Raw genomic sequence first — 15086 nt, 5'->3', positions numbered from 1 at the left:
GTGGTGGTAGGTAAATTACTTAGAAGTATATCTTAAAGACAAAGGTATTAAGAATGAGTACAGCTAAGATAATATATCAGTAAATACAAAAGCAGGTAAACTGTGACATCCAAAACACACACTTGAAGAGAGGTGGTACAGAGCTTTTACTGAAGTTCAGTTGTTGTCAGCTTTTAAAAGACCAGTATAAGACATTTAGTGTAAGCCTCATAGTAACCACAAAGCAAATCCTTGTAGGTGCACAGAAGGGAAAGCAATGAAAGTATTCTACTATAGAAAAGTATTAAGTCACAAAGAAAGCAAAGGAGGAGACGAATAGAATCAGGATCTAGAAAACAACTGGAAAATAATTTAAAATAGCAATATTAAGTCCTGATATACCAACAATTACTTTAAATGTAAATGGATTAAATTCACCAATCAAATTTCACAGAGTGATTAAATGATTAAAAAGTAGACTTTAAGTGAAAGACTGTATCAAGAGACAAAGAGGGTTAATATCTAATGATAAGGATCAATTTATCAATAGCTACAACAATTGTAAAACAAAAACACATGCGTACAGCATTGAAGCATTTGAATATACAAAGCAAATATCCACAGAGCTGAAAGAAAAAAAATAGACAATAATGCAATAATAGCAAGAGTCTTTCATACCCACTTTTAGAAATGGACAGATCATCTGGACAGAAAATCAATAGGAAAACATTGCACTTAAATTATATTTTAAAGTCCAATATACACAGAGCATTTTCTCAAAGGCAGCAGAATACAAAGCACACAGGAGATGTATAATATTTGAGCCCCAAACCAGCCTTAAATTTAAGAATAAAATCACACCAACCATATTTTCTGACCACAACTCTATGAAACTAGAGAATAGTAACAGGAGGAAAGCAAAAGATGGACAATTCACAACTAGGTGGAAATTACGTAACATTCACCTGACCCACCAATGGGTGGAAGAAGTTACCAGAAGGAAAATGGAAGAGTAGCTGGAGATAGATGAGAGGGGAGGTGTAACATACCCACATTTAAGCTGCTGGAAAGCAGTTCTAAGAAGTTAATTTTTGCTTTAAAAAAGACCAAAATTTAAATAACTGGATGTTATACCTCATGGAAATATAAAAAGAACAAAGAAAGTCCAAACTTAGCAGAAGGATGGACTAACCATGACCAGAACAGAATAAATGAAAAAACTAGACAAACGGTAGAGAATAAATCAGTAAAGGATATTCTGCAAAGATAAAACTGAGAAACCTTTAGTTACACCAGAGAGAAGAAAATGGATACAACAGAAGTACAATGAAATTGACAAAAATGATTATACACCAACCAACTGAATAACCTAGCCTAAGAAATGAATACATTCTTAGGGGGCAGATAGTCTACCAAGACTGGGTAAATAAAACGGGTAAGGAAATTGAATCAGTAATTTTAAAACGTGGTCTTTCATCCACAAGTCTAGGACTTGAGAGTTTCACAGCCATTTAAATACCAAATATTTAAAGACTAGCTAGAACTAATCCTTCTCAAACTTTCCTTAAAAAATTGAAGAGGAAGCCGGGCAGTGGTGGCACACGCCTTTAATCCCAGCACTCGGGAGGCAGAGCCAGGCGGATCTCTGTGAGTTCGAGGCCAGCCTGGGCTACCAAGTGAGTCCCAGGAAAGGCGCAAAGCTACACAGAGAAACCCTGTCTCGAAAAACCAAAAAAAAAAAAAAATTGAAGAGGAAAAAGTAAATCCCAACTTACTTTAAAGGCTAATAATACCTCTATACCAACCTCAGATAAGGATACTACAATAAAGGAAAATTATGCACCAATATCCACAAGGAACTTAGAAGAAAAGATAATCCTCAACAAAAGAGTAGCATGATGCCTGCCTCACTTTCCCTGCTGTGATCAAATGCTCTGATGAGCACAACTTACAGGAGCAAGGGTTAATTCTGACTCCCAGTTCCAGTACAATAGGTCTTGGAGAAGACCAGAAAGCTGGTTACCGCTCTTTAAAGCTGCTCATCTCCTCAGCAGCTCTTTACAGCGCCTTGTTTGTACTCTCCTAGTCTGGAACTCTAAACTTACTCCAACGCCTTTCCTCTGCCAAACAGATTATCTTCAAGTTCAGCTTCACACAAGTTCTCGTGAAGCCGCAGAAAGAAGCCAGATTCTTGGACAAACTATCATACGAGCCGACCCTAGCTCAGCTCCAAGTAGAGATTTTTGTTCCCCTCTCTGAAACCTTATGAACCAGGCCCCCACTATCTGCTTGTTTGTTTGTTTTTCCAGCATTGTATTTTAACCCCTCCACACACCAGAGTGGCCCATTAGGCTTATTTTATAGTATGCCAAGTATTTTATAACCCAGAATCCCACAGTGTTCTAAAAACCTCCCTCAAACACTCCCACTTCCCAATGCCAAACCATGTCTTAGTTACTTTCTCATCACTGTGGTAAGATACCTTGACAAAAGCAACTTAAAGGAGAAAGAATTTATTTTGGATCATACTTCCCAGAGCTTTGTCTTAGTGTTCTATTGCTGTGAAGAGACACCATGACCACAGCAACTCTTATAAATGCAATCATTTAATTGGGACTGGCTTACACTTTCAGAGGTTCAGTCCATTGTCACCATGGCGGTGACCACAGACATACAGGCAGACGTGGTGCTGAAGAAGTAGTGGAGAGTCCTACATCTGGATCCACAGGCAGCGGAAAGAGAGAGACACTGGGCCTGACTTGAGCATTTGAAACCCCAAAACCTACCCCCAGGGCCAAAGTTCATCCAACAAGGCCACACCTCCTAATCCTTGTCAAGTAGCGGCCACTCCCCAATGACCAAGCATTCAAATTTGTGAGCTCATAGGGGCCATTCTTATTCAAACCACCACAGGGCTATTGTTTGTCCTGGTAAGGAAGGGCTGCAGGCATGTAAGGCATGGTAGCAGGAACAGGAAGCTTGTTGACCACATTGTATCCCCACTCAGGAAGCAGAGGGTTAACAGGAAATGGAGCTGACTTATAAAGCCTTAAGGCTCACTCCCAATGACCCACTTCTTCCAGTGATGCCCCACCTCCTAAAGATTCTGCAACCTTTCCAAATAGTACTATGAGTTAGGGACTATGTGATTAAACACAAGAACCTATGGGGCACATTTCACATTTAAGCTATAACACACACTAAATTCAATAACATATTAAAAAGATCATGCACCATAATCAAGTAGAATTTATCTTTGGAATATAAGGAAGTTTCACCACATACAAATGAAATGATGTGATATACTGTATTTACCAAATACAGGACCAAAAAAAGCCATATGACCATCTGAATAGATGCAGAAAATATATTTGACAAAATTCAGTATTTTTCCATGATAAAACAAAAACTTCTCAGCAAACCAAGAGAATATGTAACAGAACAAGGAAAAACAGTTAACTAAAAACATTTTTGCAGTAAATAAAGCAATCAACAAAGCAAAACAGCAGCCTACAGGATGAAGAGAATATTCATAAGCCATATGTACAATAATGAGTTATGAAAAACATACAAGATTCATAAAACTCATTAGGAAAATAAGTGCCAAGCACCTGCATAGACTTCCTCCCAGAGAAAGCATCTAAACAGCCAGGAGGTACAAGAAAAGACATTTAGTGTCATCAACTATAAACAAAACACAAATTAAAACCTCAACGAGATGTCACCTTTCAACTATTATGATTGCCTTTATCAAAAAGCCAAGAGATTCATATCACAAATGTTATAAGGCTGTTGAGGAAAAGGAAGCCCTTGTATACTGTTGGCTGGGAAATAAATTTGTATGGCCATTCATTATGGGAAACAAAAATTAAAAATAGAATTACTATATAATCTAACACTCCAAGTCCAGGGAAATAAAGTTTCTCAAGAGGGTAATTTGCTCCTATAGTTTATTGCAATATAATTTGCAGTAGCCAAGACACAGAACCCTAAAGTATTTGTAGACAGATGAATGGAAAAGAAAATGAAAGCGGTATGCACACACACACACACACACACACACACACACACACACACACACACACACACACACACAGAGTGTGATACATACAGTCATGCGCATTGTAAAATTATTCAACCTCTGAAAAAAAGAAAGTGGTTCATTTGCAACAAGTTGGATAACCTGAAGGGGATCATCTTTGGTGAAATAAGCAAGAGAGAACAACAAATATTTTAGAATCCTGTTTATATGTGGTGCTTGAAAAAAAACTTGAACTCATAGTAATAGAAGTAGAATGGTGTTTACTGGCAACTTTGGAGTTGGGGAAAATGGGAGCCATAAGTCAGAGTGTGCAGGCATTCATTTAGGAGGGGAATCAGTATTGGGGACCTACTGACAGTATGGCAACCACAGTTGGTTTGGATTATATGCCTTGTAATTTGAATTTTGCTGAGTGTAGATATCAAATATTCTCAAACACATACAGATAACTATGTGAGGTGTACATATATTAAATATTCAAGTCTTTACTATGAGAGTCCTTTCAGGGTGTACTGTTATATCAAACTGACACACTGTACATTTGTAGTGTGGATATAAACAGGCACCCAAAGGGCTTCTACATTGACTTGGTCTCCAGCTAGTGAACCCAGCCACTGAGAGATGATTGGATCAGGACTCTGACCTCATTAGTAGATGAATCTTCTGATAGTGTTGTTGGGAGGGCATAGGAATTGAGAGGTGGGGTCTGGCTGAAAGAAATGGGTTATTGGGAGTGTGCCTTTGAAGGGTGTATCTTGTTCCTAGCCCTTCTCTTGTCTTTCTCTCCTTCCTGATCACTAGGAAGGAAGCATCTTGGCCCACCAAATGTTCTTGACCATGGCATTCTGCCTCATCACAGGCCTTAAAGTAATGGAGTCAGCTGACCACAGGCTAAAACCTCTGAAACCATGACTCAAAATGTATCTTTTCCTCTCTTCAATTGTTCCCATCAGATATATGTCACCGTGACTAGAAGGTTGACAACACGATACCCTAAATATATAGTGCTGGTCAGTTGTACTTTATAAATCCAGGGGAAGTCCACAAATGCGATCTCGCCTTTCATTCCTCATCCAGGAGGAGCAGGGATGAGAGTCCTTGAGAGCTTAGTTCAGCCTTGTCTCAAATCTTTACCCATAAACTTGGGATTAAGTATCTGAGTGGACTAATGCAGCAAGGCTCAGCCACTCACTGGACCACATTAGGGAAGGAGAGCGGAGGAAGCCACAGAGGTTTCCATGGCACGGGGACACCCAAGCCTTGGCAGGGTTTTCTACTTGTAGACAATTGTTTGGCTTCCACATGACCTCAGCGGCACATCTCCCTGGACAAAGGCTGCTCTCAGGAATTCTAGAGCACTGTGGACACTGAAGTCAATGTATCCCAAAGCCAGTTTATTCTTTAAGTAAGCTGTAAAAACTATTTCTCACCTGAATAGAGAAATAATCCATGTGGGAAATTTGAAAAACACAAAATTATGGAGACAGAAATAAGTCACACATCATCCAAAAACAAAAAAACAATATTGGGGGCTAAATGGACAGCCCTATGAGAAAAGCATGAGGACCTGAGTTCTATCCCAGCACCCACGTAAAAGCCAGGTTCAATGACACATGCCTGGAAGGCTCACACTGAGGGTGGGGGTGGAGACAGGACGCTCCCTGGGTATTGTTGATTAGACAGTTGACCTAATAGGACAGAGTTAGGTTCAGAGAGATACTCTACTTAAAAAAAAAAATGAGATGGAGAACACGTGAGGAAGAATACCTGGCACTGACCTCTGGCCTCCACATACACACACACACACACACACACACACACACACACACACACACACACACACACACACACTAACCAGATTAACAGTCTACAATATTTCTGTGAAATTTTTAAATAAAATTCACATTGTCCTTGTTTTTTCCCCCTACTTTTCTTTTTCACTTAAAATGAAATTATCTGTATATGACCCATCCTTAAAACACTATGTTTTTCCCACCAGGCCAGCATCCATAGATGTACAGAAGCGTGCCTTCCTCATCTCTTAACTACCAGACTAGTTTGGGGTGTGTAAAAAACACTGAGACGAACAGAATCACACATGTATCTGCAGTTTGTTGTCCTTTATCATTTCCCTAGAACCAAATTTTAGATGAGGAATTGCATCTGCAAAGGTCTGGGCAATTTCACACACATATGCACACATGCACACGCACGCACACATGCACACACACATACACATACACAGTGATCATAGATCACCAAGCACATTTCCAGAAAGAAACTTAAATTCCTTTAGCTTAAATTTCACCTGCAGTAGTGTGGATATCGGTGTGCTGATTTCACCCTCCTCTCCTATATTATATTTTTTTTTGAAGAATTACAAACATAACTAATATGCAAGGTAAGTTCTGATTGGTCTTTAAGGGTTAGCATCCAGGTTCATTTAGACTTTGATAAACAGACCCAGGGCCATGCTGGGTTTACTGTGGCCCAGCTCTGGCAAGCAGCCAGGAGCTAGAAGCTCACTCAAAGGTGGAATAAAAGATACATTTGCAGCAGACACAAAGAGGCTAAGTTTTTCTGAGCTTTCAAAGCATTTTAAATGTGTGTCTTCTCCCCAAACAACCCTCTCCCATGCAACAATGGGCCACATTATTATACTCTCATTTGTGACCTAATGTTTCAAGTTCTCTGCTTTGAAACTCATTTGCACATGCATGGAATTGGTGGTTGTGGAGGAAGTAAATTAGTCTCCCAGACAGTTTCATTAAGACTTGTTCCGGAAGTAGAGCTGTAACAAATTGAGCCAAAGATTCCGTTTGTGTATTTATTTTTCTGCTACAATCAATAGTGCTTTGTCTGCTTAATGCTACATGGATTGTCAACCCTGAGTCCCCCTCTTTTAAGTGGCCCACCTTTCTGGAGTCATTTCACTCTGAAGAAAGAGAGTTAAGACTTCTATTCAGAATTCAATCCGGTGCTGCAGAAATATTTCTTGTGATGAGCTTAAGGTGTTTCTACTTGGTAGAGTTCCCTTCCGGCAATGAGGACAGCCACAGACCAGTTTGCAGAGTCTGTAGGACAGAGGTTCTCAACCTTCCTAATGCTGTGACCCTTTAATATAGTTCCTCATGTTGTGGTGACCCCAACCATAAAATTATTTTCATTGCTACTTTGTAATTTTGCTACTGTAATGGATTGTGATGCATTTTCCAATGGTCTCAGGTGACCCCTGGGAAAGGGTGGTTCAGCCCCCAGAGGTTGCAACCAGCAGGTAGAGAATGCTGCCATGGGGAGTGAGTGCTACCAATCCCAGGAGCTGTTCCAGACCTGTGCAGGCCTTCAGAGTAAAACCAACATCTGGAGGAAACTACAAGGAATTCTACACATCAGGCAGGAATAGAGAAACATAGCAAGCCCATTCTGACTCAGAAAATATGGTCCCACATCAATAGACACAGTTGTGTTTCCGGAAATAGCTGAGAGCACACAGCTAAGGTGTGTTTTTGCTCGAATGTCTTGGGTGCCTTTGTGTTCTCTCTGACACTGACCAGCCTCCACTTCCCCACCGGGATATGCTGGTGGGTGTGACCGCTGAATCAGCTTCTCCAGTCTTTAGAGCAAAGTTTGATTTTCTAATTTTCTAAGATTTTTGTTGTTGTTGTTGTTGTTGTAGAGTCCCCCAAGTCAGACAGATAATATTTAACTGTTGATATGGAGGAAGCTTATTTGCATAAAATTCTTTTAGTGTTAGGGAAATATAAAATAGATATCAGAATCCACCATTCTGTGTTTGTTGATTTGTTTCAGTTTTCAAAATTTCAGTTTGGGTAAGAGATGATAACATCTGAGTTCATATTTGCTGTCACTGCTAGCATCAAAAGGAGAGAGAGAGAGAGAGAGAGAGAGAGAGAGAGAGAGAGAGAGAGAGAGAGAGAGAGACTATGAGACTATATAGGAAGGAAATGGTTCCTAGAAATTGAGGATATTAATGTCTTAGCACTAAACACTTAAAAGTATTGAGTTTGGGGTCTTTACTCACATTTTCCTTTGGAACAAGAATAGTATGCCATCAAAAACAAAACAAAACAACAACAAAAACAAACAAACAAAAAACCTAGCCAGTTTAAATTTTCTCATTAATGACCAAATATTTATTTCTGATCATAATATTAAATTCCTCTGAGGCAAACCCACACAAGTGGCTGTGAATACATTGTTTGTTCTCTCTTGGAGAAGAAAAATGTCTCCTTGCTCAGGGCGAGAAATCTGTTATTCTATGCAGCTTTCAGAAGAGAGGTCACACATTTTCTTATTGATTTTACTTCCTATTTGGTAGCAAAATAATGTGAGAAGAGGCAGTGAGTATTCCTGGCGACAAGCCCAGATGCTAAAAATTATGTGCCAGGATTGTGTGTCTGGATTCCATCTCTTTCCCAGAAACTTCATGGTAAATGAGTACTCTGCACCCAGCACTAGACACACGTGTGTGCTTTCAGGGGTAGTTTTCTGGCAATGCATTACTTGTAAGCACAGGCCAGTTGGATTCTAGATGCTGCTTGTGGTTCTCTAGCCCATTGCACAGAGAGGTGGCTCCAGCTAGGTGTCTCCCAGAAGCTACCACCAAAGCACAGAGACTATGTGTGTGGCAGCCACACTCTTGCTTGGCCTTTACTTTTCTCCAAGACGTGTGTGTGGGGGGACCATTCCATTACCCCCTCAAGGTTGATGGGATGGGAAAAGGGTTTGGAGTATGTGCAGCCTGCTTCATTTGACCAGAAATGATTGTGCACGTCCCTGCTCTTCAGGCAACATCAGGAACACAGAGAAGCTGAACTTTGACAAGCAACATCAGTATGAGATCCTGGTGACCGCTTATGACTGTGGACAGAAGCCTGCTGCTCAGGACACCCTGGTCCAAGTGGATGTGAAACCAGTGTGCAAGCCTGGCTGGCAAGGTGAGCCTGGCTTGATCAGTCTCTGCTATGAGACGGCAACTTGACCCGGGGCACAGAGGGTAGTGGGCATGCCCACAAATCTCACAGCACATGTCTAAAGGAAGTTTTAAAGTATAGTTGTTTTTCCAGCAAGAAGTGGTAGTTTTGCATTCTCACAACTTTTCCTGGACGTATAATTCCCATTTTACAGTTAAGAATGTCAGAGGCAACTCGACTCTAACCACAGTTCTTCCCCACTCAAATTCCATTACATTTCAGAGCTTGGGAGAGATTGCCAGGGTCTGTTGATCAAGAGTGTTGAGCCTGACTGATGATGCCCTTCACGTTCTACATCACTGCTCAGCACCTAGGGAATGTCTCCATGGTCCTTGTGCTTAGATACAGTACATATCACACAGGGGTGGGAGAGAAGGATGGGGTCTCCTGGTGAGGGAGTTTCTGAAGGTGTGGTGCAGGGAAGGGCGGAGCAATGGCCATCAGTTGAGATCTCCAAGGAAGCAAAGACAGAGCATTCTCCAGCCACCCCTAAGTGACTGACTGAGGGCCAGGAAGGAAGAAGGCCAACGGGAATGCAAAGATGGCTCTTGCAGTGAGGCCAGTGGTCTTTAGAATATCAATAGCTCTAAGTGGTATCAGTAGGTCTGGTGGCCAAGAATCGATGCTAGTGTTATCTTTGGGTCTCAGGTTTGGTTCGGACTGCTCGGGTTCTTCTGCATGTGTTGAGGATGCTATTGCTCCATCTTAATTTCTTATAGCCCAGTGAGTGACCCAGTGATGAAGGAGGACAAGAGTGGACAAGAGAGCAGAACAAGCCGGGCTGGAATAGAAAACTGTTTTCCCAACTTGAAGAGCCTGAGCTCTTGTGGGTGTGATTCACTAGGATGTGGGAGGCAGGATTTTACCTGATTTACAATTGCATCTCTTAGGCTTAGCACAGTGTCTGGCCCAAATGGAAGATGCTTAAGAAATGGCCAGTGAATGAATGAATGAATGAACAAACCAATCCCTGAGTAAGAAGTCACTGTGTTTTATTTTAACTTGTAAAGATCAGCAGTGAAAGCCTGGCCTTTCAAAGAAAGCCTAGAAAAAAAGCAAATGTTTTATGATCATAGGGCATGATCACAATGGGGTTTTAAATGGAAAAAACAAAACAGAAGGTTGTATCTAAAAAAATTATCCCAGTACTTTTTGTCTTTGACAAATGAGGCACCTACAGACTTTGGAGTAAGTGTTTACACCTATATTTAAACGTAATTTATTTATAGAGTTTTGTACTTGTTAAGTCTATGCAAATTTAGTGTTCAAGTGTAAGGGAAAAAAACTTGTCATCATGGTTAATTTTCTGTGTGAAGGATGTAGGGGGCACCTACCCTGTAATGTGTAATAAATACTGCTGACAGCGCTTGTAAGTGAGCTTGGGCAGCCAGAGTGGAACCAGCTGCCTGCCCTGTCTCCAGCATCATCAGAGGCTCAGGTGTGATATAAACCCACACAGTGTTAAGAGGATTAATGAATGGGCAATGAGACCTCTGTTTAAGACAGAAAAAAAAGCATTCCTGGAACAAAAAGGGGAGAATCGGTTCCCTGCATCAGTTCATCATGTCGCTCAGTGACCTACACGTGTGTAATATGAGAATCAACTGCTTCCCCATGGTTCCTTGCCTAAGCTGGCAGCTTGTGGTGGCAGATGCTGTACATGAATAGCATACATGGTTTTTGCCTTGAGAACCTCTCCTCTCAGTTTATCTTCTGCAAACTCCATCAAGTTCCTCTCCCACATACCACCCCAGCAGTCTTTGAGGTCATAGTGGGGCTCTCTAGGCTATCTGTTGTGTTCAGGAGTGGTCACTGTACCTTTCTGCTGTTTATGTCCCCACCCCTAGAGCTCAAGAGGACACTTGTCTTGCCCACCTAACATCCTGGGCCCAGATGTGTAAGCACATCTCACCTCCAGCCCTCCACCCTGTTCTCTCTTCTATCCTTGCTCAAGGCTACAGGCTGTTATCTGGATGAACGTCTTTCTCCAGGGAAGAACTGCACTCAGATGGTCCTGGATATGTATTTCTTGCCTGGTCCATTCTCCCAGCTTTTCAGGTCAACCTGTAGTGAGCCATATCTTGCAGGTTTCTTTGCTGCCTATAGACAAGGCAGAGAACCTCTCATAGTGAGAGATATAAAGGTTAGCCTTTACTTGGAGCATGACTGAGGGAATACTGTATATGGGAGAGGAGGCCAGAAAGGGCATGTCTTTCGGGGGAGAAGAGTAGCCTAGCTTTCAGAGACTGTTATGACTAAGAAATGGAGGAGGCATGATTGGAGAGGTCAGGGTTAGGGTGAGGTAGATGGTGGAGATCTTGAAGTCAAGGTGAGGAGCCTCAGTGAGCCCCAGGCCCTCAGACCTGTGGAGGAGTCACATATATGTGCCCAGTGAGATTCCCTGCAGTTCTGTAGGAGAGCAGAGGCCCCTCTCCACCTCCCTTCCCAATAGCAGCTCAAGTCAGCAAACACAGTTTGGCAATTTAAATTCTTGTACCTGTTCTAAGCCATTTGCCTGCAGGCGGAAGGGTTTGCAGCACAGTGAAAGCAATCCATCATGTTTAGGAGCCCTGCCTCCTGGGAGCATTCCCAATCGGCACCCCACCAAGCCTTTGCTGCAGCCAGCTCCTCCCAGGGAGCTGTCACTGCTGAGCATAGATGGAGTCTCCCCAAGCCCACCAGGAATCTGCTCTCAGACTCCAATGATGGTCCGGAGCAGTGGCCCCTGAGATCAGTCACAAAAAGGCCCTTGCCTTGCTCACCTGCCCCTGGCCTTACTCACCTGTGTATAAGTCACTGGCTCTGCCTCCAGCTTTATTTCACACCTTAGCCAAGGTGGGGTCTCTTCAGACTATGGTTTTCCAGCTCCTATCTCTTTTCTGGGGGCTGGTCTTGTCTTCTCGGAAAGCACATGAGCAGACAGATTCTGACATATCACTTAGGCATAGACTAAAGACTCCCTTGCTAGCTTCACCCCCACAGTGGGTGGAGCGGGGGAGGAGGGCTTATCAGCGATCCAGCTGGCAGCAAGAAGAAGGAGGGAGGATTTGTAGGAAGAACATGAGCCCAGGGTACCAAGCATGCTCATCTATCTGTGGGGGTCAGCATTCCCTTTCCCATTTGGACAGCAAGGAAGGGGCCTCAAAGCACCAACTGTGTCTTTGTTGTGCCCAACCGTTTGAGGACTGATGTGCTTAGAGGCACTTCCAGGTCTAGGATGAAGGACCCTGTCAGAAACCAGTGAAGAGGTGCTTAAGTCGCTCATGGCAGGGCATGAGGCATGCCTCTCCTGCAAGGTGACTGGATTGCAGTCACTTCCCTCTTGCTCTTGGGTGAAATTTTGTCAGCTGACCTGGGTGTTCTACAAGGACACGGAGCAGGATCCACATCTGTGGGGAGCACATGAACTCCTGAGTCAATGTGTGTTGTTGACATGAGCACAGCCATGCCAAGGACCCCAGGACCCCAGGACCCCAGGACCTCTGACTCACAGGAATGGTAAAGCCTTCCCCTGTTCCCTAGGCTGTGTGCAGATGTTGACAACATACATGGAAAGTGTCAACAGCAGCTTCCTTGTCCCTGATATTTACAGCCTGAGACTGCTCCACACTAGAGACCCCCTACAGATAATGGCTGATCCTGCCCTTTTGTCCAGTTGCATGCAATAAACCTACCTCCTTGATACAAATATATAAAATAAACACACCAAGTCTCTGGCTGCTACTGCTGGTAACACTTATAAGCTAGGTTATATCATTTCTACCTGATACTGGAGACTCAAACCCCACTACTCACTGTCCCTTCATGAAAGATGATCCCCTACAAAAGACAGCCCTGGAGATGGACCTTCCTGGTGGCCTTTCACTATTTCTTCCTGGACTTGTAATTGACCCAGACAATCAGACAAGTGGTTCTGGGCTTCCCAGATTGCAGAGTCAGCTCTCCAGTCCCCAAGAAACTCCCTTAGCCCTGAACAGATGACTCCAGGAAGTTATGCATGCCTCATTCAGCAGTTCACATGACTTGATTGCAAGTTTCTCCATGGGTCCAAACAACAACTTTTTCTTCAATCCTTCACAATGATGCATCCTGTATATATAAAAAGAAAAGAGCAGGTAGGTGGTGACATATGCCTTTAATCCCAGCACTCAGGAGGCAGAGGCAAGTGGATCTCTGTGAGTTCAAGGCCATCCTGGTCTACAGAGGGAGTTCCAGGACAGCCAGAAACCCTGTCTTGAAAAAAGAGAAAGAGAGAGAGAAAGAGAGATGTAGCCATGTAATTGAACACAGACCCTTTGTTCTCTAGGTTTGGATGATTCTGTGGGTGCATCAAATCACCCCAGATGTCTACTGTTTCATCAGGCTTACATGGGGAAAGAAGCATGACATCTTTCAGGGAGCACTTCTTAAACTTGAATGTCCCCACAAATCAGCCAGGGGCCTGGATAAAACACAGACCCAGACTTAACAAGACTGGGTTTGCCCAGGGATTACAGGTGGATAGACTTCATTGTGAATAAAATCATGCAGCTGGCATCATCAAGGCCACAGAGTGTGTCTGTAACATTTGTGTTGAAAAGACAGCGGCAGAAAAGCTGCTGGTTGCTATTAATTGCTACCTCAGTCACACCATTAGAGAGAACTGGAGCTTGCATGTATATTACAACACAGAAGATGTTCTTAGAGTGAGCATTTCCCTGGCCACCAAACAGTTCCCTCATTATAGAGGCCTTCTGTGTGCTGAAGACACAGCCTATGAAGACCTGTCTAGATGTGACATAACAGAACTCCCAGCAGAGGAGACAATGGCACACTGAGGATAGAAGACATGCTATTGGGACCTGTGGAAGTGCACATGAGATACTGAACTTGAAACAGGCAGGAGTCCTTGGGAAGCCATACCTGGCTCAAATCTAGAAGGGTAGATGGTTTTGACATGGAAGACAAGGGTGTTACAGATGCTACCGAGTGTTAGGAAAGTGGGAGGAACCACAATGTGGCCAAGCACAGAGGAGGAAGACCAGACTGACCAAAAGGGCCAAGATCATGGGGGAAAGACTTCATTGTCATTCTGAGGGCAAGGAGAAGCCCCAGAGACTTCCCTGCATCAGTGAACTTGGCACAGATCTCAGGGAGGAATGGCTTCACCAACTATCTAGGTAAAGATTGAGTGAATGGGGACAAGCTAAAAAGAATGATGATTTCTAAGTGTGCTTTGCTAAAGCCAGGTATTTATTCCAAAACTGATTTAAAGTGCTCAACAAAAAAGGAGGTTAGATTTATAGTCTTATCCTAAGACTCCATAACCGAAGGGGTGAGGTTGCAGTTGGATGTGTCTGGGGTAAAGGCTGCTCCTATGAAGCCTTGTCAAGGACATGCCTCAAACCCCTGCCATGCATCTGTGGCTAGAGTTTCCCCATGGGCCCAAGCATGGGAGAATAAAGCCTAGACGAGGGATCAGCTGGCTTTATCTCTGCCCCTTCCAAAAGTCAGATTAATACTGGAGAGCTGGCTTAGATTTTATTTTCTGAAGGGTACTGATTCAAAGTGATGGGTGACAGGCCCAGTGAGATGTCCAGGTCTGTTTATGGAGCCGAATTGTTCAGGGCTGAGAAGGTGCAGTGAATGGAGATGATATGCAGCTGGTAAGCAGGACTCTGGCGGGAACATGGAATAAAAGAATACTCCGAGCTTCTCCTTCGCTGTCCTTCTGGGTGTCTAAAATGCCCCCATCACACTACTGATTCTTTTTTAAATGAATAATCCTGTCTTAGATGGCTCAGTGATTTAGAACATTGGCTGCTCTTCCAGAGGACCAGGGTTCAATTCCCAACACCCACATGACAGCTTACAACTGTCTATAACTCCAATTCCAGAGGATCTGCCACCCTCACACAGATATCCATGCAGGAAAAACACCAGTCAATTTTCATAAAATAAAAATGAATAAATTATTTTTTTAAATGCAAATACCTCCTTTAGTAATAATGGATTAAGCCAGGATTCAAAAACTGTAGCCCATAGGAAAATCGAGGGAACCACTTGTTTTTATAGAACCATGAGCTAAAATA

At 42.9% G+C, this 15086-nt stretch overlaps 1 protein-coding gene across 1 annotated transcript in view; it reads left to right on the top strand.

Annotated features, from left to right (window-relative positions):
• The window catches only part of Clstn2 (calsyntenin 2), a 607199-nt gene that overhangs the window by 467717 nt on the left and 124396 nt on the right, over positions 1–15086 (top strand). The window contains exon 5 of the mRNA XM_052717670.1: positions 8830–8979. Within this exon, the coding sequence (XP_052573630.1) occupies positions 8830–8979 (150 nt within the window). The remainder of the gene's footprint in view (positions 1–8829; positions 8980–15086) is intronic.

The sequence above is a fragment of the Peromyscus californicus genome, unplaced genomic scaffold (genome assembly GCF_007827085.1).
Source record: "Peromyscus californicus insignis strain IS unplaced genomic scaffold, ASM782708v3 Scaffold_11__1_contigs__length_118956290, whole genome shotgun sequence".
Lineage (NCBI taxonomy): Eukaryota > Metazoa > Chordata > Mammalia > Rodentia > Cricetidae > Peromyscus > Peromyscus californicus.
Note: the sequence above shows the minus strand (reverse complement) of the source record. Positions and strands in the feature narration are given on the sequence as shown.